Source organism: Cheilinus undulatus, linkage group 2, assembly GCF_018320785.1.
Source record: "Cheilinus undulatus linkage group 2, ASM1832078v1, whole genome shotgun sequence".
Classification (NCBI taxonomy): domain Eukaryota; kingdom Metazoa; phylum Chordata; class Actinopteri; order Labriformes; family Labridae; genus Cheilinus; species Cheilinus undulatus.
In genome coordinates this window covers 36,993,163-37,014,610 of record NC_054866.1, presented here as the reverse complement: position 1 = coordinate 37,014,610, position 21,448 = coordinate 36,993,163, and the positions used below count along the sequence as shown (strand labels likewise).

At 39.4% G+C, this 21,448-nt stretch overlaps 1 protein-coding gene across 1 annotated transcript; it reads right to left on the bottom strand.

Annotated features, from left to right (window-relative positions):
- Positions 1–296: 296 nt before the first annotated feature.
- On the bottom strand, positions 297–4,043 carry otol1b (otolin 1b). The gene is made up of 5 exons (XM_041798265.1): positions 3,790–4,043; positions 2,777–3,192; positions 2,573–2,662; positions 1,280–1,351; positions 297–1,195 (listed from the first exon to the last, which is right to left on the bottom strand). The coding sequence occupies exons 1-5, from the start codon at positions 4,041–4,043 to the stop codon at positions 297–299; spliced, it is 1,731 nt and encodes a 576-aa protein (XP_041654199.1).
- Between the last annotated feature and the right edge of the window lie 17,405 nt (positions 4,044–21,448).

Here is a 21,448-nt window from a genome sequence, read left to right as displayed (position 1 = left end):
GGTGTAGTGTGTGGACCATCACCAAAAAAGATTCAATTGTGTGGCCTACACTTCAAATGTGTAAGTGTTACTGACCAATGTTCATTTAGTTTCTTCTTCATATGTTAATCAATGAGCAAGTGCTACAGGTGACACACAAGCTGACATCATCTTAATATTACCAGTGCTTAAATTATGACATCATCCAGCAGTTCATACTGTAAATAATGAGTAAACAGAGTAGTAACACCAGTATTTTGCCTTTCTGTAGAAAAATTCATATTGAAGGTCCAATGAAAAAGGGAGTGTTTCAGAGTTCAGGGTTTGTCTGAATAAAGCAGGAAACCAGAGAAGATGCTGTCATCCTCACTGCTGGCGTATACCCCATTCCAGTCTCTGAATGTCTCCATCCACACCTGGTCACCCACCCCCAGTCGCAGAACCACCAGAGTGGAGGCCTGGTCAATATCTTGGCCGTACAGAGAGTCTCGTGTCCTTACCCGCCGAGATCCGTTTACAACCAGCGTTGCCCGAAGTGGCTGATTTCGTACAGTAATGTGAAAGGAGAAGACATACACCCCCGCATGGACGCATGTAAAGCTGTTGGAAGTGATGTTGAAATGGTTCTCTTCATTGTAGAAGACTTTGTCAAAGCGAATCGGGAAGCCAGAGGGTGGGAAAGACTTTCTTGGGGAAATACCTACACTGAATGCAGAGCGTTTCTGAGGGGTCCATGATCCCTTTGCTCCTTTGATTCCACGGATTCCTCGATCACCTCGCATCCCAGGGTAACCTCTGTCCCCCTTTGGCCCAGGCATCCCTCTCACTCCCATTGGTCCTTGAGGTCCTCTAACCCCTGCTTCTCCTTGTGGACCGGGAAGTCCAGGATCCCCTCGGACCCCTACAGGACCTGGGGCACCATGCTTGCCATTTATTCCTGGGATACCCATTGCCCCTGGGATGCCTGGAGGTCCTGTATCCCCTCGGTCACCTTTCGGTCCTTTCTCCCCAAATGAGCCGCAATCCCCTTTATCCCCCTTGTCTCCCTTAGGACCTGGCTCAACAGCCAGTCCTGGAGATCCTGCTGGGCCCTCTTTACCTGGTTCTCCTTTCTCCCCAGTAGTCCCATTCAGGCCAGGTTCCCCTTTGTCCCCACTACTACCTTTGAGTCCTTGCAACCCTATTTCTCCTTTCTCACCTTTGGGGCCAACATCACCTGTAAGGTAAGGAAAACTGTCAGAACTATTGATGTCTGGCAGCAGTATTAGAGGTCTCAACAATCACCTGGACAAGTCTGCACCTTTTTGTCCTGGTTTCCCTGGTATCCCTGGCGGCCCTCCTGTCCCACTACTTCCTCTGTCACCCCTTTCACCTGAAAAGGAAAAAAAAAAATAGATCTTAAACTGGCGGCACTGTTGTAAGCTCAGCTGTAATTCAGCATGTCTTACTTCCTCAAATCATGACTTAGATTTTGAAAAGTCCAGAAAAACAAGCAGTAACTGATATTTATGATGTTTAGTGATAACATAAAAAGGCCCCTAAGCACTAAACATTATAAACATTGTTTTATAGTTAATTTGAACACAAATGCACTTGGCAGATGACTTCGCAACTGAATGAATTTAAAATTGAACAAAACCAAAACAATGCGGTAACTTTGGCCCAGTTTACAAGTTGCTTTAGCATGCATTCTGGGTGTTGTGAAAACAAGAAGTAAGCCTTAACCCATTAAAGCCTGAAAACACAAATTATAGCTAGAAAATTCTAATTTTTTGGAACTGAAATGTTTATTTCATTTTCTACTAAAATCCAAAAAATCCAAATTTTCGTAAAATTTAACATATATATATTTTGTATCTCATTTGATACATTAGGTGTTTTTTGGTGTTTGATAATCCACTTGAGGGCATTTTTATCATTCAACAGATAGTATTCAGATTTTTTTGTAATTTATTGATCCTATTGATGAGATAGAGGTATCATAAAAGTATCAAATATGATACAACAGGCTTTAAGGGGTTAATCCTTGGTGTGAACACACCCCAGTGTGTCCTGTGGAAGAATGGGGATCTGATAGCTCACACTAAATATAAAGGTGGTTTTGAATACATTAGTCCAAATTGGTTTGGCAGTGTAAACACTCATGTGTCCTGGTCAACTTTAAACACCATCCCTTATCTGAGGTTATCCACTGTCCTCTGATAATAACCAACGGAGGAACTGGTTGAACTATGACACCTACCACCAGGTTAAAATGACACATATTAGATCTATTCAAAAGGATTGTCTATTTGCAAAAGAGGCAGACTAGTGAGTTTCCAAGTCTTCTCACAATGTTAATGCAAAGTATGAATACATGCACTTAAGTGTCATCCACTCATACTCTGATCACCCAGGATAGATGTTAATACCAGGTCTAAAAAGCACCAGAGATGCTTGCCAGTAAGCCCCTTGGTTTTACTTGTCAGAACCTATGTGTAAATTGTCTCATTAGATGTAGGATGTATAGTGTGGTGTGACTGCATTCCCGTAATATATGATTAATACTTTATCATGAGGTAATTCAATGTTTATTTAAAAGTTTTACACACACCTTTTTCTCCTTTGAACCCTGGAGGGCCACTCACTCCCTGTGGTCCTGGTAAACCAGCTGGTCCCGGGACCCCTTGCTCACCTGGTGGTCCTAAATAATAAAACATGGACCAAGTCCAGTATATTTAAGGCACACATAAAAGCATAAAACAATCCAATCAAAAAACATATTTTCTCTATCTCACTCCATCAGTGAGACTTATACCTGGCAGGCCTCTGTCCCCTTTTGGCCCTCTGGGGCCTCGTTCAGGTGGACAGCACTCACAGAAGTTAAAGTAGCACTCGTTATAATCCAGGGTGTAGTTATCTGGGCCAACACCAGGGGTCTCACTCCCCTCTGGGTAATAGAGTGAAAAAGCATGATTCTGATAGGCAGTCTTCTCTGTGGCAGGTGGGGGTTGGGGCTCCACAGGTTTTGGGCTGGGGACCGTCTTGAAAGTCTTAGGCATGCTGGTGGTCACAGGGCTGTGCACGGTGACCTGCGGGACCGGCTTCTTGGTGTACTGGTACTTTGGTTTGGGTGTAGTCTTGGCATCAACGCAGGACACCACAGTGAGTGTAACCACAGCTACAGCCACAAGGGTCAACTGACAAGAGATTATCCTCATGGTTGACTGGGATCTGAGGACACGAGTTAAGTCATCACTAGAAATGATTAACATAAACTTTACATTTGCAAACAACAAAATAAGACGTTTGTAATTGCAATTAACTAGTCTATTGTCAGTCTTTAAAATGCTGTTCTTTCTTCTCTGTTTCCAGAAGAAAATGTCCAAGATAAACAGTTTTAGGTCAGAGCCCTGCTGTGCAATGGTGCACTTCTAAGCATTAATGGAAAGCATGCATTTTCTTGAGACTGTGGTATCTAAATCCAGTATGCATATCAACTTAGATCTCTACATTGCACATGCAATAACACAATTTATGGGTTAGCACCATGCTAACAATAACTGCTCTGATATTCAGTACATATAATGAAAAAACTGTTAAGTCTTACCCAGTTATGCATAAGTGGTACGGTCATTTATCCTTTCTAGCTTTCGCTTGTCAGCAGCAGAAGCTCCTGGTCTGTCTGATATCTCTGCCAGGCTTGGGTGAAAGAACATCCCCACCTATGAGGGGTGGTTGCTGAAGACAAGGGGGGAGGTCTGAAATCCAACTACAGCGTGCTGGAGTCGACCCAAGGAGAACCACTGTGCTGTGGCCCGTTCTCTGTACCCCTGTTGTGTAGAAAGGTGCTTTTGTGACATGGGATATAGCGCCCGCCAGGAGCACTCCCTTCGCTGCAGGCTAGGTGAGGAGCATAGGCCGTGGGGCAATGGGTCACTTGATACTGGAGGCATTCCTCCAACATCCAACTTGCTACCAAGGATCTTGCGTGGGACAAAGCCAAGCAAAGAGGGTACTATGACAGGGGCATGGGCACTACAACCAGCCTTTTTTGAGGGGTAGGCTTGGACGCTGCTCTGCATGTTGCTGCAAACAGGAACGTGCAAACTATTTTCAGAGCTCTGTAAAGCTCTGCAAGGTTTGAGAGTGAGCCTTGATGACCAAGCAATTTGTCTGCAAAGTGGAGCAACACAAGAAGCTGAGTATTTGATTAGCATCCAGCAAATAGCTTTATCCTTAAGAGCACCGATAATCTCCTCACTCAACGGTTGCTAAACCTGAGCTGTTTGTCAAAGGAACCAGCTTATCTCCCTCAAATCAGTGCAGTCGCAACGCTTGCCTAATCACTGTGACCGACTTTCTACACATGAGCCCCCATGACTGCTGGCATCTACGTTTGCTGGCTATGATTCATACTGTGTGGCTGGACAATGATTCATTCTTACGGTGTAACAAGATAGCATCAGGTTTTTGCAGAAAAGTGATTTTCTGGTAGCTGTCTCATTGAAACTCTCGACTTGCCGGTGACAATGAATGCTTGAGCAGTGGACATGCCTCAGTTGTCAAAGACCTCACACCCTTAGAGAGATCTATGTCCAGGTATGAGTGAGCAGGAAGGAGGGAAATGAATTTTGGGAAACAGAGAGGGGTGGATGGATGGACAAAGAGAGTGAATATTGTGTTTATTCAAACCATTTCCATCCTCTTATTTACATCTTTCTCTATTGCCAGTCCCTCTTCTTATTAGCTCAGGTGATATGTCCCCGACTTGCCCCTTTGGAAAATACAAACCAAAAACAGGGAGTCAGATATATAGCCGAGTCCTCAAAAAGACAGAGCAGCTCCTCTGGGGTTCGCCTTGCCCGACCTCAACCTCCATCGTCTCTTGGTTCCATTCAGACCACACACAACAGCAGCGGTCAGCTTACGGTGCCCAGCTGGCCACAAAGGACCCAAGCACTGCTTACCTGTCTGTTCATTTAACACCAGCACTGTCGCTGCCCTCAGACTCCATCCACACAGAACGAAGAGCAGGGGATAAGGAAGAGTTAACTTATTCAGCGTGTGCAGCTGAGCAGAGAGAGGACCAGAGACGACTTGGATGGATGGAGGTGGATTGCCTTACATTAACCCTATTCTTGTAAAGACGATCCTGAGGTAGCAGTGAGAGTGTTAAGGGTGAGGTAGCAAGAGGGTGAGACTATAAATTTGATATCTTTGTAAAAATCAACAAAGCAACCTGTCACTTTCTGTATGATATTTCCCATTATAAGCACTAAATCATATTGAAGCCACAAATGTTTTTTGTTCTTCACTGTGGGCTCTTATCAAAGAAAATCTAGATCCTGCCGAATTAGCAGCTAATGACTTTGGCAAAAGACCTGCTGGCATTGGGTACACATCTCATGTAGTCAGATGGAGTACAACAACTCTTCACACTGACACACTTTCTCCAACCAGCCTCTAAAATATAAAATGTTTTTAATTTGCTGGAGTTTAGTTGCGTAAACACAACTGCCTTTTGGATGAGATAAAATCTGTTTTGCAATGCCTTGTTTAAAAGTAAAAAAAGATCATCATAACTGAGATTGTGTATAATTTAACTATAGTATTTTGTTCTTGCAGGTTTGGTTAGCTTTTCCTGGCACAAACACAAAAATATATGAATATAAAAAGGAAAGAGCTGGCGTTTTTCTTTACAAATGTATTTAGCCATTATTAGCACCTAATGGCTCACTAATTAACGCAATATGTTGTGAGAAAAAGAGCTTAGTATGCACACCTGGTCAGATGGTGTGGAAGGCCCACTGCAAGCCTGTGGAAGTGGGTTGTAGTCTTTTCACTGGGTCCAGGGTCTCTTGTAAATCTGTGGTCTGTGGAGGAGCTGAGCCATCAGGAAACATCCTGGATCAGCTGAGAAGGTTTTCTGATGGTTCTGAAAACAATGATGATGACCAGCCGGCAAATCGTTGATGCATCCAGACTGCCGAGGTCAGCCCTAAACATGGGTCTGGGACTGACTGACTGGGTAACTGAGCGAGTGACTATACCTTTAGAGCCACACAGAGCAGAGATGCACTGTGGGCAGGGTTTAGTTATACTCAAATCTGCCTCTGCTGCGTTGATTACCTCAGATGTAGCTTTACCATAGGGCCAGTTTTACTAGAACTGGACCACTTTTCTGTTTGAAATAATGAATAAAAACAAAACTAAAAGTCTTTCATGATGTGAAAGATGTTTTTGCTCTTCTGCCGACCTGCTTCGGCATAAGTTTGTGATAGCTACGGGGAAAGAGTTGTGTGAGTGGTTGTATACAATGGCTGCTAGGGGAGAGATTAGCTTGGACTTAGCTACAGCAGCAGTTTTGGCTAAAAGGCAAATACTTTGGGCAAAAGCTGGTTAGCCTAGCTTAGCACAAAAGAAGGAACCCAAAGGGAAATAATTAGCACTGGTATGTGCAGTTTCATGAAACTAAAGGTCTTTACACACTGGGTTCATTATTTTCAGATCCTTTTTTTCTGATCCCTAATCTGAAAAAACGTGCACTCGGACCTTGCACACTGAGTCTGATGTATTTTTATTTGCCTTCACTGTGAAAATTCGTAGAATGTGGCAAATTGTTTTGCACTGTGAGCCTGTGGCTCTGTCACGCCTTTAAAATCCTGTTGGATTCATCCTGAAAGAGAGCTTCACACAGCACCTGCTCATGTGTCATAGTGCTGAGCCAAGTTGGAGAAATGGAGAGCAACTTTTCAATTCTGTCTCTGCTTTGACTTGTGAGTCAGTTACAAACCTTTATCTGTTATATTTCCATGGCTGACCTCCACATAATACACGACAGTGTTTAAAGTGAGGTTTCGGTGCGAGAGAGAGGAGGGGTTGGACGAAGGTGAACAAGTGAGGAGGAAGCAGCTGGACATTTTTTGAATAATCAGTCACCCATTTAAATGACTTGGACTGATGCAAAAAAAATCGAGCCTGTTCCAAAAATAATATGACAGATGGAAATTTCAGCATCAGTGTTCAAACAAGATTGGAACAACATGAGCTCGATTTTATTTTTTATTCAGAAGAAATTCAGAAGAAAGAAACGGACTCAGTTTGCCTGTTGGTGTCTCTTACCTCACCTGTTGTAAATGATATTTTGTAGCTGTTGTCTCTGCATGGTGCCCGGCAAACCACCGTGATGAGAAATTTTTAGCCAGCTGGTCAGCTTAGCTTACCACAAAGATGTAAAAAGAGGGAAATAGTTAGCATTACTCTGTGCTAAAGTAACTAAAACTACCTATTAGCATCTCCTAGCTTATTATTCAACAAACTACATCATATAGGTTTCATTTCCAGGCAAATTTCAGTGATTAGATTTTAACAAAAAATGACTAGCTCACAGATAGAAGAAAACGGCTAGCACTGCAGCCACATTTAACTAAAACTACCTGTTAATCATCTATTCGAATACCAACAAACAGATTATATCAGACTTTGCTCCAAGTTACCTTTTAAACTTCAGTGAATATACAGTTTGCCAGCAGCTTGCCACCTCAGCTAAAGGCAAAAAGAAGTATACAGCTGATGTTGTTCTGTACCAGAGGTGAATATTTCTATTAGCATTAATTAACAAACTATATAATGCTTTGTTCCCACAGTCTTTCCATGCAGTACCTTGCACTTAAACTACAATGAAAAAAGCAATGGTCAACAGCTACTTAGCTTAGCTTAGATAAAAGAAATACCTCAGAGGAGATACCTAGCACTGGTATGTGCAGTTACATAAACTAATTCTGCCTGTTAGGGTCTCTTACCTCACCTATTTCAAACCATGTAGTATTTTCAACAAACTGCCTCTGCATGTTTCCTGGCAAACCACTGTGATGACAAGATTTTAGACAGCTGCTGGTTAGCTTAGCTTACCACAAAGACAAAAACAGAAAAACACAGCTAGCATTGATTCATGGGAAAGAAAGTAAAACTACCAGCATTAGCATCTCTCATTAGCATCTCATCAGCTCATTATTCAGCAAACTTTATCATATTTTGGTTCCGTTCTTAACAAATTCATGTTATGACATTTTTGCAAAAAGCTAGTTGTCTTATTATAGGGATCATCTTTTTTTTTTTTACAAAACAAGTAGGGATAGAAAGGTTGGGAACCTTGTTTGTATGACATTTAGAAGTTTATTCCAGGTTGTTTCAAACCTAAAACATCTTAAACTATTTATAAACAGCCAAAAAAAGCAGTTTAAAATCTCACTTTTTAGCAATTCTCTTTTAAGCTCCATTCACTAATAAATTAATTTTCTGCTGTGTGATTGTGAAATCGTTACAAAAAACTAACATTGTTGCCTGACAAATAAAAAGAGATGCAGACCGCTAAGGGCTAAAACTGCTTTGGGCCGCAATGTAGGGCTGATCATTATTGTAACCAAAGAATCAAAGGGTCTAGCTTGCTCTTTAGGTGATTTAAGGTCAATAGCTTTATCTCCAGGGAAGGAAAAACATCTACTTCGTGCTCAATGTGGGTCATGAATGCTTGGTTTATCAACTCTCTAGCTCCCCTCCCCTTCTTTACTTGACCTGCTCTGTCTCTGAGCTCCAAATGAACACAACAAGCCTCCCTGAGGCCTGGCCCTGCTGCTGCCTTATTGTATCACTTCTTCTTTATACCTCACAAAGATCCCACTTTACTGACCTTAAATGCCCCAGGCTCAGACCTGACTCTAAAACCATATGAGGTTCAAACCAGGTCAAAAGGTGACTGCACCAGAAAAACTCAAATCTTTGCTCAGGTATTTATCTAATTGTCAGTCTTTAAGTTTATCTCATCACAATAAATATAAGCCACAGCAACCTGGAAAGTGTTGGACATCTTATTTTAAGATATTACAAGACAATAGTAGTTTAATTGCTTTTTACATGTGAAATGGCTGGTTTCTTGAAATAAAATCACTGTATTCAGGGAATTGAATTAGCTCCTTATTTCATTTTAAGACCAACATTTTGTTTGCTATATTGGCAGCAAGTTCCACTTTTATGCACTATTTTGGTTATAATATCTTTTATTAAGTTGTTTGGTGAATATGCCCCTACCACTTTGAGAGGGGTTGAGATATGACAGCGGATAGATAAACAAAGATCAGAGCATGTGACATCCAGGAAAGGACCCACAGGCCGAACTTGAACCTGTGCTGCTCCTAACATGCTGTGTGACTTAACCTATAGGTTATCTGCACCCCAATTGTGATGTTGTTTTATTTTTCAAACAGACAAATCAGACAAATCTGCAGCAAAACTTAAAGATTTTTTTTTTAAGAAGTTTTTTGTCTGGCTGTTTGTTTTTCCAAATAAAATAATTTGCACCGTCAAAAATTTCTTCACAGACACCTGCACTTTATAGGAGGAAATTTTGTTTTCCATGATTATACACAACCAGACTGACAAAAAGGAAATTACTGCAGTAAAGAAACCAAAGGTATGAACATGCTTTTAAACCATGTTCACTAACTTTGATTTTATTTCCTTACAGAAAGAAAATGTCATTACATGCAAACTGAGCAAAGCTCATTCCTCTTTTTGACCAAATGGTGGCAGACTTGTCCTCTTGATCCCTGCAGTCACAGTCAGTGAGGCTGTTATGATACCTGATAAAACAAAAATGTGTGTATGCATTTGAGCAGTGTAGAAAAATATCTATAACTCAAACATTAACCTGTCTCCAATGAAATCCAGATGGTTTTGTTCAGATAAATTAAGAAGCATATAAACAATCTTGTCCCTTTCTCCTCTCCACCAACTTTTACTGTGAGCTCAACATGATCGCAAAGCAAAGAAAAAATGTTCAGAGTGAAATAAGTTTCATGGGTAGTGAAATCCCATTGACCGTGAGGGTTTGGCTCCAGCTGTTGTGTCACGCCTCTATGGGCTCATGTTTTATCAGGACAAACCTCCCCTAGACTTGTATTCAATGATCCATAACTCAGAAACCTTGTGGAGCAGGGAGATGTGACATCGAGTGAATTCCTTCTCCATCTTTGATCAACAAAGAATTGAAATACAGTCATGGACGAAAATATTGGCACCCCTGGAATTTTTCCAGAAAATACACCATTTCTCCCAGAAATTGTTGCATTTACAAATGTTTTTGGTATACACGTGTTTATTTCCTACATGTGCATTGGAACAACACAAAAAATCCGAAGAAAAAAGACAAAATTGACATAATTTTACACAAAACTCAAAAAAATGGGCCGGACAAAATTATTGGCACCCTCAACTTAATATTTGGTTGCACACCCTCGTAAAAAAATAACTGAAACTAATCGCTTCCCATAACCCATCAACAAGCTTCTTACACCTCTCAACTGGAATTTTGGACCACTCTTCTTTTGCAAACTGCTCCAGATCTCTCAGATTTGAAGGGTGCTTCTTGCAACAGCAGTTTAGTGATCTCTTCATAGGTGTTCAATGGTATTTAGATCTGGACTCATTGCTGGCCACTTTAGAACTCTCCAGTGCTTTGTCTCCAACCATTCCTTGGTGCTTTTTGAGGTATGTTTCAGGTCGTTGTCCTGCTGGAACACCCATGACCTCTGATGCAGACCCAGCTTTCTGACACTTGGCCCTACATTGCGGCCCAAAATTTTTTGATAGTCTCAGATTTCATGATTCCTTGCATACAGTCAAGGCACCCAGTGCCAGAGGCAGCAAAACAAGCCCAAAACATCCTTGAACCTCCACCATGTTTGACTGTAGGTACTGTGTTCTTTTCTTTGTAGGCCTCATTCTGTTTCCTGTAAACAGTAGAATGACGTGCTTTTCCAGAAAGCTCTACTTTAGTCTCATCTGTCCACAAAATGTTCTCCCAGAAGGATTGAGGCTTACTCAGGTACATTTTTTGCAAACTCCAGTCTGGCTTTTTTATGTCTGTTCGTCAGCAGTGGGGTTCTCCTCGGTCTCCTGCCATAGCGCTTCATCTCATTCAGATGACGACGTATGGTCCGACCTGGCACTTTTGCACCCTGAGTCTGCAGGACAGCCTGAATTTGTGTGGAAGTTGACTGAGGATGTTTATCCACCATTCCAACTATCCTGCGTTCTAATTCCTCCAAAATTGGAGATATTGCAGTTAACTTTTATCAAATTTATGGAGTTTCATTGGGGTAATCAGATTTATAAAGCTCACATATCTGCTTGTAACTCAGTTGCCACAACGAAGGATCCTTTGCCATGAAACAGGAAGTACTTATTTGAAAAGCTTAAACTTCTTGTCTTGAGTCCTGAAACTTGGCTAAAATATGCTAAGTGGAAAATTGAGATGATTTATATTAATATTGTGGGTGGGTGTGGCTTTTTGGCTCAGTAGTGCCCCCTACAACATTTCAAAAATTCCACCCCTGCAGCAGGTTTAACCTAAAATTTCAAAAATTTTTGAGCTTATACAACATCCCAAGATCTACAAGAAAGCCTCTTGGACCCATGCCATAAAACAAACTGGAAGTCCACCATTTTGAATTTTGTGGTCAAAAAGCAGCATTTTGCAGACGTCACAATTTTCAAAGTTCCTCTTGGGGAATTCTTCCAAACACTTCTATGTTAAAGATACTGTAAGAGGACATGTCAAAACTGGAAATTTCATTGGAACATTTTCCTTACTCAAAGGGGTGTGGCCATGGTGAATTTTTTTCCGCCATGAACAGGAAGTAGAATTATCCTGGGCTTAGAAAACTTGTAGAGTCTTGAAACCTGGCAAAAAATTCACAATGGGAGTCTGAGCTTTCCTTTGTGTTTTGGGTGGGCTTTGGTTATTGGTTCAGTGACGCCCCCTACAGTATTTTGAAAAAATTCAGCCCCCGGGGCACATATTACCAAGGTCTTCGAAAATGCTTCGGCCTTTATGTCATCACAGGACCTACAATTAAGCCTCTTGGACCCATATTGTAAAACAACAGCAAGTCTATTTTTTTCCTTGATTTTGCATGTTGAAAGCTTCAAAAGTCCCTTTTCTCTTAATGGAACCAAAAGAAAGGCTTTGCTGCTATCTTGTACTGATACAAAATACTGCAACACTATTTAGGATGGGGTCCAAACAGCAACCAACACATTAAAATGTTTGTATCTATTTATCCATGAAAATAAGAGAAAATGACAACCTAAGATGAGCTTTTAAAGCACTGAAGAAAATAATAAAGTGTGTACACATCTATAGCTCTGTATTTACTCCTCTGCTGTATCTTCATCACCAATGATTGGAACATTCACAAGACAATCAGTCAATGCTTTTAGCCAATCATTCAATTTTCTCCTGTGCAGTGAGCGTGCACACACAAGTGAGAGGGAGTGAGGGAAGATGACAATCCTGTGATTTGTTCATATTATGGAGCTGCATTCAAATTTTCAGGGCCCATACCTCCTGCCCCTGGCGATTTTTTGTTTGCCATGACACAGGAAGTAGATTTTTCAAATGGTTATAAGACATCTAGAGCAATGAAACTTGACAAAAAAAAAAAAATCTCATTGACAGTCTGAGATGATTGATATTCATTTTGTAGGTGGGCATGGCCTATTGGCTCAATGGCGCCCCCTAGCACATTTAAAAAAAAATTCTTATTGGTCGAAAGGCATGGCCATGGCAGCCCCTTAAATTGAAATGCTTCATCATGTGATAAAAGTGGCTGGTGTTCACTTAAAATTTTCCATTTATTACAAGATTGGCCAAATCCTGCTGAAATTAGCCCAGACACCTTCCTCAAGGTTGATATTACTCAAATTTGAAGGTCAAGAATCCTCCCCTAAAATGGTGTGGTGGTGAAAATTTTTCATTCACTATGTAACAGGAAGTAGAATTATCTAGTGCTTACAAAACTTGTAAAGCCATGAAACTTGGCAGAAAAACACCCAGTAGCAAAATGAGATGATTGATAGGATGATTGTCAGTGGGCGTGGCTTTTTGGCTCATTAACACCACCTACAGTAATTTGAAAATTCAGCCCCTGCAGCAGGATTATCCAAGGATTTTGAAAGTCTAAGCTTATACATCATTTTAAGTTCTACAAAAAAGCCTTCGGACCCATGCCATAAAACAAACAGGAAGTCTGACATTTTTATTTTTGTGGTCAAAAAATCAGCACATTTAGCATAATTATCACTACAGCCATTTTTACACAAAAACTATCCTCTGACAACAGAATCCCTTTTCTTTTTCTTCTTCTTCTTTTTCTTCTTCTTTTTTTTTTAAGGTTTGGTGTTTAAATGTCAATCAGATCCATCAATGTGCCTGAAACTGCTGTAGTATGCATGCCAGGCCAGTAGTTGGCAGTGTGACTGACAATGAAACACATGCATGCACACCTTTCCTTCCTCCTGGTGGTGTCAACAGACAAACATGGCTGACACACAAATGTTTGTGTGGATAGAAGAAGTCGGGTTGCTTCCTAGTGACAGTCAACCACAAAAAAAATAGATATTTTAAAAATGGGAACATATAAAGGTTGGCGGGAAGTGAACAGCACAAACAAACAGCACATTTTTGTGTGGTCCGTGCAGCACCAGGCCAAGATCAAGTCTCTGATGGACTACATGCAGAACATGGAGCAGAAGAAGAGACAGCTGGAGGAGAGCCAGGACGTTCTGACCGAGGAGCTCGTTAAACTGCATGCTCACGGTTTGCACATTTATATTAACCATTAAAACATCTTAGCTCAAGTAAAAACAGGTTAACATGATGGAACTTTCCTCTTTGTTGTTCATCAGAGGAAAGATGTCAGGAGAAGAGAGGAGAAGGAGGACATCGGCAGACACGATGGGGATGGGGACATAAAGGTGAGGAGGAAACACGTCACTGAGAATCTCTGTTACAGAAATGTGAAATAGCTGAATGTTTTTGTGTTTGTGTGGCACAGAAAACTCTGGAGGAGCAGCTCAACCACAAAGAGGCTCACCACAAACAGCTGAGCCAACTGAGAGACCAGATCGAAAATGAGCAGAGGATGCTGGACGAGCTCACAGAGTAAGTCTGACTGTTTAAAATCAAACTACATTTTTAAAGACGTTAGAGGGCACAGACATAAGAAGAAACACATGGCATGAGATATTTGAATCAAAGTCTGCAGTAAAATAAGTATACTAATTATTTAGACCAGTGTAACTGAAAACTGCTCAACCAAAGAGCCAAATTGTTGAAAAATACCTTTGCAATAGCCACATTTAAAGTGGTGAAAAGTGACAAAAATGGATTAAAGGAGACAAAAAAGGTCACAAAGCAGAAAAAAATGGTATAAAGGTTCAAAATTGGAATAAAATGGCAAAAACTGGGTGAAAAGTGTCCATAAAGGAGTTACAGGTAACAAAGATGGTCAGAAAGCAACAAAAAATGTGGTAAAAATCGTGAAAAACGACTGAAATGGCCAAAAAGCAGAAACAGAATTAGTGAAAAGGTGAAAAATAGGCATTTAATGGCAACAACTAGGTGACAAGTAGCAAAAATGGGGGAAAAGTGATATAAAAAAGGAGTTATGGATGATGAAAATAGTCAGAAGCTGCAAAAATGTGGTAAAAAATAGTAACAAGTGACTAAAACTAGCAAAAAGTGGCAAAAATGTGGTATAAAATAGTGAAAAGTGACTAAAATGGCAAAAAGCTGAAAAAATATGGTTGAAAAATAGTGGATGATGTCTAAAATGAACAAAAAGATGCAGAAATATAGTAAAAATGAATGAATAGTAATTAAAAAGACCAAAAACAGCAGAAAATGGTGAAAGGGTGCAAAATTGGAATAAAATGGCAAATAACAGGTGTAATGGGAGAACTGGGTGAGAAGTGACATTAAAAAAGGAGTTAAAGATGATAAAAATGGTAAGAAAGAGGCAAAAATGCAGCAAAAATTAATGAAAAGTGACTAAAATGGTCAAAAGCAGCATAAATGTGGTAAAAAAAAATAGTGAGAAGTGACTGAAAAAAGTAAAAAAAGCAGCAGAAAAATTGGTGAGAATGTGCAAAATTGGAATTAAATGGCAAAAAATGGGTGGGAAGCAGCATTAAAAAGGAGTAACTGATGACAAAAATGATCAGAAAGCAGCAAAAATGTGCTAAAAATAGATTAAAATAAGTAAATTGGTCAAAAAGCTGCAAAAATGTGGCAAAAATAGTGAAAAGTGACTAAAATGGGCAAAGAGATGCAAAAATGAATGAAAAGTGACTAAAACGGCTAAAAGCAGCAAAAAAATTGGTGAATAGGCGAAAAATAGGCATTAAATGGCAAAAACTTTGTGAACAGTTGCAACAATGGGTGAAAAGTGACATAAAAAGGAGTTACAGATGATAAAAACTGTCAGAAAGTGGCAAAAATGTGGTAAAATCATGGTGAAAAGTGACTGAAAGGGGCAAAAAGTGGCAAAATGGGCTAAAAAAATATATGTGAAAAGTGACTTAAATTGTAAAAAGCAACAAAAATGTGGAAGAAAATGGTGAAATGGTGAAAATTGAGCTAAATAGTCAAAAAGTGGCAAAAATGTGGTAAATCATTGGTGAAAAGTAACTAAATGGGCAAAATGCTGCAGAGAGTGACTAAAACATAAAAAGTGTCATTTAATGTCAAAAAGCAGCTTAAATTAGTTGAAAAGTGGCCAAAAAATTGCTAAAAAGGGGAAAAAAATTGCAAATTGCAAAAAGCAGGATGAAAGTGGCAAGAACTACAAAACTGGCAAGAAGTGGCACAAATGGGCTAAAAGAGGCAAAAATTGATTAGAAGTGTCAAAAAAGGGGGAAAATGGAGAAGAATTAGAAATAAGGGTAACGAAAAAACTAAGAGAAAAAATAAAGGTTGACAATTAAAGCCTCCTGTAGAAGAGTGGAAACAAACTGATTAATGTGACTTGATATGGATCATTCCTGAGGTGAAAGTTTTTTTAAGGTTTTCTGGGGAAAAGTATTTGAAATGAAGACATAAAAGAGCCACAAACCTTCCCAATGAAGCCACACGTTGAGTTTTACTCATTTAGACTGATGACTGTTTGTGACAAGACTTGAACTGGATCTGGAATTTAGTCTAGACTGTCTAAACTGGGCCTAAAATTTTGACTTCAAGTCCACAGAGATGAATGAAGCAGTAGAAAAATCAACAAACCTATTCATGTTTGATGTTTTTTAGATCTAGGATATTTCCACAGCTTTGATTGGTTCTCATTGAACCACTATGCTGGTTGAAATGATCCTAAAGTTTGTTTTTTATTGTTTTTTCAGACCAAAGTAGTGACAGTCATTACAATTGTCTACTGTGTGTGATCCTCATGAGGAAGGATGTAAAATCCTTGTACCACTCCTCTGTACTGAGCCAGGAACTTTTAGCTGCATATTACTGTAGTCTGGCTTTACACTGGCTCTAAATGTCTACACACACCTGTTACATTTTTGTCATGTGAAGGTTCCTTACCTGGGGTCCGGGTACCCCTGGGGGGGAGGTGCCTAAAATGAACTTTTATTTATAGAGTCATGATTGAAAATGTGATGTAAGAGTAAGTATTAGAGCCCTCTAAAAGGTCAAACAAAATAAAGAGGATCTATATATTTCTTGGAAAAAGGTGACATTTAAAAATATATTTTTGAGATGATAAAGTCGTATTTTTTCAAGAACCTGAACTCAGAATTTTCTAGTTCAAAAGTCCTGAATTATTTCATCATGCACTTTAAGATTTCAAGTTTGTAATGTCAGAACTGAACATCCTAAACTAGTGAATTTACAAGGATCCAAACTGAAAATAGTGAACTGAAATGTCTCTTCAGAGTCTGGTAAATAATGATCATGTGATCATTCTTGGATCATTTCCTCACTGATCAATCCTACTAAAAAAAATCTCCTGATTAGGCGATCAACTGTAGGACTTATGGAAGGAAAACAGCTTCTTCTCTGGCCTTTTTTTTTCCACGGCTCTTTTGGATTATATAATGACAAAAAAAAAAATCTAAAAGTTGACATAAATTTCCAGTTTTCTTTTTCTGGTAAATTTATGACTTGTTAAATTAGAAATGTTTGGGGTTTTTACCTAAAAAATGGACTGAACCTTCTCATTTTTGTATTCTTGTGGTGGCTTTAAATGCCATTGTAATGATGGATAGTTTATATGCAAATATTTATGAAGAACTCATTTATGCAGGCCTGTTATGCTGGGATTTAGTCAATAAAACAATAAAAAATGATGTTTAATTTCTCAGAGATTGTCCTGGGGGGCTTTAGAGTGTTTAGAGTAGAGGGGCCCGAGAGAAAAAAGGTTGGACCCACTGATGTAAAGGTCTGTCATTTCAGAAATGTTCTGTCTTGTACCATTTTTGAAGCCAAATAACCTTTTGGAGAAATTTCCAGAGACCAGAAGAAAACATTAATCTGTGTTGATGTGGTTTGTTGACATTTCTCCAGACAGTTACTCTGCCATTAAAAACCGCTCAATCAGAGCTTAGCGAGCGTCTCCTCTCCGTCTGAACCAGGGTCTGCTGCTGGAGCAGGAGAGGCTGATGTCAGACTACAACAAACTGAAGACTGAAGAGCAGGAGAAGGATGCCAAGCTGCAGAAACTCATGTGAGTAAAGGACTCATCCGTAAGTTTATTTATGTGGAATGTGAGTTCATGTGTTTTTTGTTTGCAGGCTGCTGAATGAGCAGAGGGAGCAGGCCAGAGAGGACTAGAAGGGCCTGGAGGGTCAGGGTACCAAAGTATAATTTATTTTGAAAGGGCATTTGAACGTACAGAAATCAAGAAAACGGACAACTTCACTCGTTCTTCCATTTGTGTCCAGAATCAAAGAACGAGTGATTGTCCGTTTTCTTGATTTCCGTACGTTCAAATGCCCTTTCAAAATAAATACTTTGGTACCCTGACCCTGGAGGAGAGTGTGGTAAGTGTTTCCTGTTTCTACAGTGGAGGCAATGAAGTCCCCATGAGGGACAGTGATCGTCCATGCATGCAAGCAAATAAAGACTCCATCCTGTAAAACTCCTGCTGTGCCTGCGTTTTTGTTGCATAACCCCCTACTTACATCTCTAACGGCTCCCCAGGGGGGCGCTGCGCCGCGTCCCCCCTTCTCCATCAGGCATGCCTTGATCCAGGTACCGGCCACAGTGGGGTTTGAACCCCAGCATCCCCTGCAGAACTGGTCTAGTCCAGTCCTCTGTGCCACCGCCGCCATACCTTTCACACTACCTTCTCTTCTCCTGGCGCATTTATCCTCTTTATGCAGGATGTGGTTTTAAAATTCACTGAGGCCAAGATGGGAGTTGAACCTGGAACCTCCAGACTCTGAGTCAGTCCACTATCTCTTTAGGCTACAGAGCCAGACATGCAGCAGGGCCTCAGAGGGGCTTTTCTTTCTTTATCTGGACTCAAATCTTGAAAACTTTAAGACTGGTTAGATTTGAAAGGCCAACTCCTGTCCAGGTCTCCTGAAGTCTAGATTTGGACTCCAACTTTTAAAATAGATGAACCCATGGTAAGATTTGAATCTGTGAACTCCTGATTCATGGTCAGTTGGCTTTTCCACTAATCCACTGAGACACACGCCTGTTCATCTTTCTCAGAGGATCTGATCTCTGCTTTTGGGGACTGGACTTAAAAATGCACCAAGAATCAAACCCACAACCCTCCAACTCTATGGCAGTCTTCTTTCCTCCTGAGTCAGTGCTTTACACCAGCAGATCAAAAATCCACAGAATATTTGAACCAACAACCTCATGATTCCAGGACAGTTACCTGTCCAACTGAGCTAACACACAGCCTAAAGCTAGCTGCAGTTTCTCTGAGACTTTACATCTGGAGTAGAACATCTCTACGATCCACAATCTTTGCTAGTGAAGACCATTTTCATACTTGAGTTGTACATCTCCATGAGCGATGATCTTTGCTGTTGAAGTCCATATTTTCATACTTGAGTCGCACATCTCCATGAGTGATGATCTTTGCTGCTGAAGACCATTTTCACTAACCTTTCAAAGCAGATAGATACGCCTGTTTCCTTGTTTTTCACTGGCGAATCCATCTTGTTAAGCTCCCATCTGAACCGTTTGGGCCCAGTTAGAAAGTGACGGGAGCGGCACCTTGTTGCTGGGATGCAACAGTTGCTATGTATCCACTTTTGTGTAGAACCTCGACATGCAACGATATGCGAGGGCCCGTTTTTGCTGCTTGCAGCTTTAATTTATTCAGTTATTGTAAATATCAACAAGGAGTACAGTCTAGATCTGCTTTTTTAAATAAGGTTGTATAATGACATATTGTGTTGTCGTGTGTATGAAATGTGCTATATAATTAAAATTTGACTTGGTTTTTCTGTGGATTTTGTGCAATATCAAAGCACAGAATGCTGTAGTTTGTCATTACTATGTGCATCTTTGTTTACATGTGGATTGCTGTGTTAACTTTATTATTCTTTAGTTAGTGAAAGTATTGAAAGTATTGACTGTGTCCAAGCCCAAGACAAACTTCCCCCATGGGTATGATAAAGAGTACTGTATTGTATCCTTGTGTATCCAGTGATATTGTATCATACTGTCCCATGGCATGGTACTGTGTTGTGTTGTACAGAATTGTATCACATTGTATCATGTAATATTATACCATATTGTGTCATTTAGTATTGTATCATATCCTATGTTATCGTATCATATAATATCATATCCAATCGTATATTATCGTATCGTGCAGTATCTTATCATACAGTATCGCATTGTGCAGTAATATAATATCGTATCTTATCATACAGAATCGTATCATTTAATATCGTATCGTATAGTATCCTGTCATATCCTAAAATGTATTATCGTACAGTATCGTATCATGCAGTATTGTATCATATAATATCGTATCATATCATACAGTATCGTATACTATAATATCGTATCATAAAGTATCTTATCGTATCCTATCATATATTATACTAACAGTATTGTATCATGCAGTATCATATCATATAATATCGTATTGTATCATATAATATCGTATCATATCATATATTAACGTATCATATAATATCTTCATACAGTATCATAACATATCTTATCGTAGAGTATCGTATCATGTATTGTATCATATAGTATAATATCGTATCGTACAGTATCTTATCGTACAGTATCGTCTCATATAATATTGTGTCGTATCATATAGTTTCCTATCTCATCCTGTCTTATCGTACAGTATCGTATCTACAGTATCGTATATATAATATATATAATATATATATATTATATCGTAATATAATATCGTATCATATCGTACATTATCTTATCATATAATATTGTGTTGTATCGTATAGTATACTATCGTATCGTAAAGCTTTATGGAGATGCTGATTTCATTTTCCAGCAGGACTTGGCACCCGCCCACACTGCCAAAGGTACCAAAAGCTGGTTCAATGACCATGGTGTTACTGTGCTTGATTGGCCAGCAAACTGGCCTGACCTGAACCCCATAGGGAATCTATGGGGTATTGTCAAGAGGAAGATGAGAGACACCAGACCCATCAATGCAGATGACCTGAAGGCCGCCATCAAAGCAACCTGGGCCTCCATTACACCTGAGCAGTGCTACAGGCTGATCACCTCCATGCTACACTGTTTTGATACAGTAATTCATGCAAAAGGAGGCCCAACTGAGTATTGAAAGCATAGAAATCAACATACTTTTCAGAAGCCTGACATTTCTGTTTAAAATAGCCTTTTTTTTATTGATCTTACGAAATATTCTAATTTTTTGAGTCACTGAATTTTGGGTTTTCTTATCTGTAAGCCATAATCATCAACATTTCAATAAATAAAGGCTTGAAATATTTCACTCTATGTCTAATGAGTCTTTATAATTTATGGGTTTACCTTTCAGAAGAGAGTGACAAAAAATATTGAACTTTTTCATGATATTCTAATTTTTTTAGACATACCTGTATATCGTGTCTATTCAAATCACATTGTGTCATAGAGTTTTAGTTGTATTATATGATATTTAGTCGTTCATACTGATTCGTACCGTACTGTTGTGTCAAGTCAAGTGGTAGCATATTGTATTATATATCATATTTTAATGTATTGTTTAGTATCATATAGTATCATGTCATATCTCATCTAGTAACATCATATGGTATGGTATCATGGTTAGTAGTGTTGTATCATATTGTACCATATCGTTGCATTGCATCATATATATATATATATATTCGTAATATATCGAGAGAGTGTATTAATTTATATTTTTCAATATTCACAAAAATATCAACTCTTTGGCCAGTGGGTTTTCCTTTTCGGTTCAAGAAAAAAAAAACAACACTACATTTCAACAGACACACTCAAACACCTGAAAGAGAAAAATAAGTTCTCTTCTAACAAGCTTGTTAAATGAGACTCTTATAGCCTGTAATAACAGGGTATCTCTATGTCCTGTTATTTTCCAACCTAAAGACTTGAAGTGACTCACAAACTGTCCAGTTGTTTCAATTTTTATTTGGTTTCACAATGAATCAC

Excerpts from the sequence above, each read along its gene's own strand:
- otol1b (XM_041798265.1), bottom strand. The coding sequence starts at position 4,043 with ATGCAGAGCAGCGTCCAAGCCTACCCCTCAAAAAAGGCTGGTTGTAGT. Across the intron at positions 2,663-2,776 it reads AGGGGACAGAGGCCTGCCAG|GACCACCAGGTGAGCAAGGG; the intron begins GTATAAGTCTCA and ends TTTATTATTTAG. Across the intron at positions 1,352-2,572 it reads AGGGTTCAAAGGAGAAAAAG|GTGAAAGGGGTGACAGAGGA; the intron begins GTGTGTGTAAAA and ends TTTCCTTTTCAG.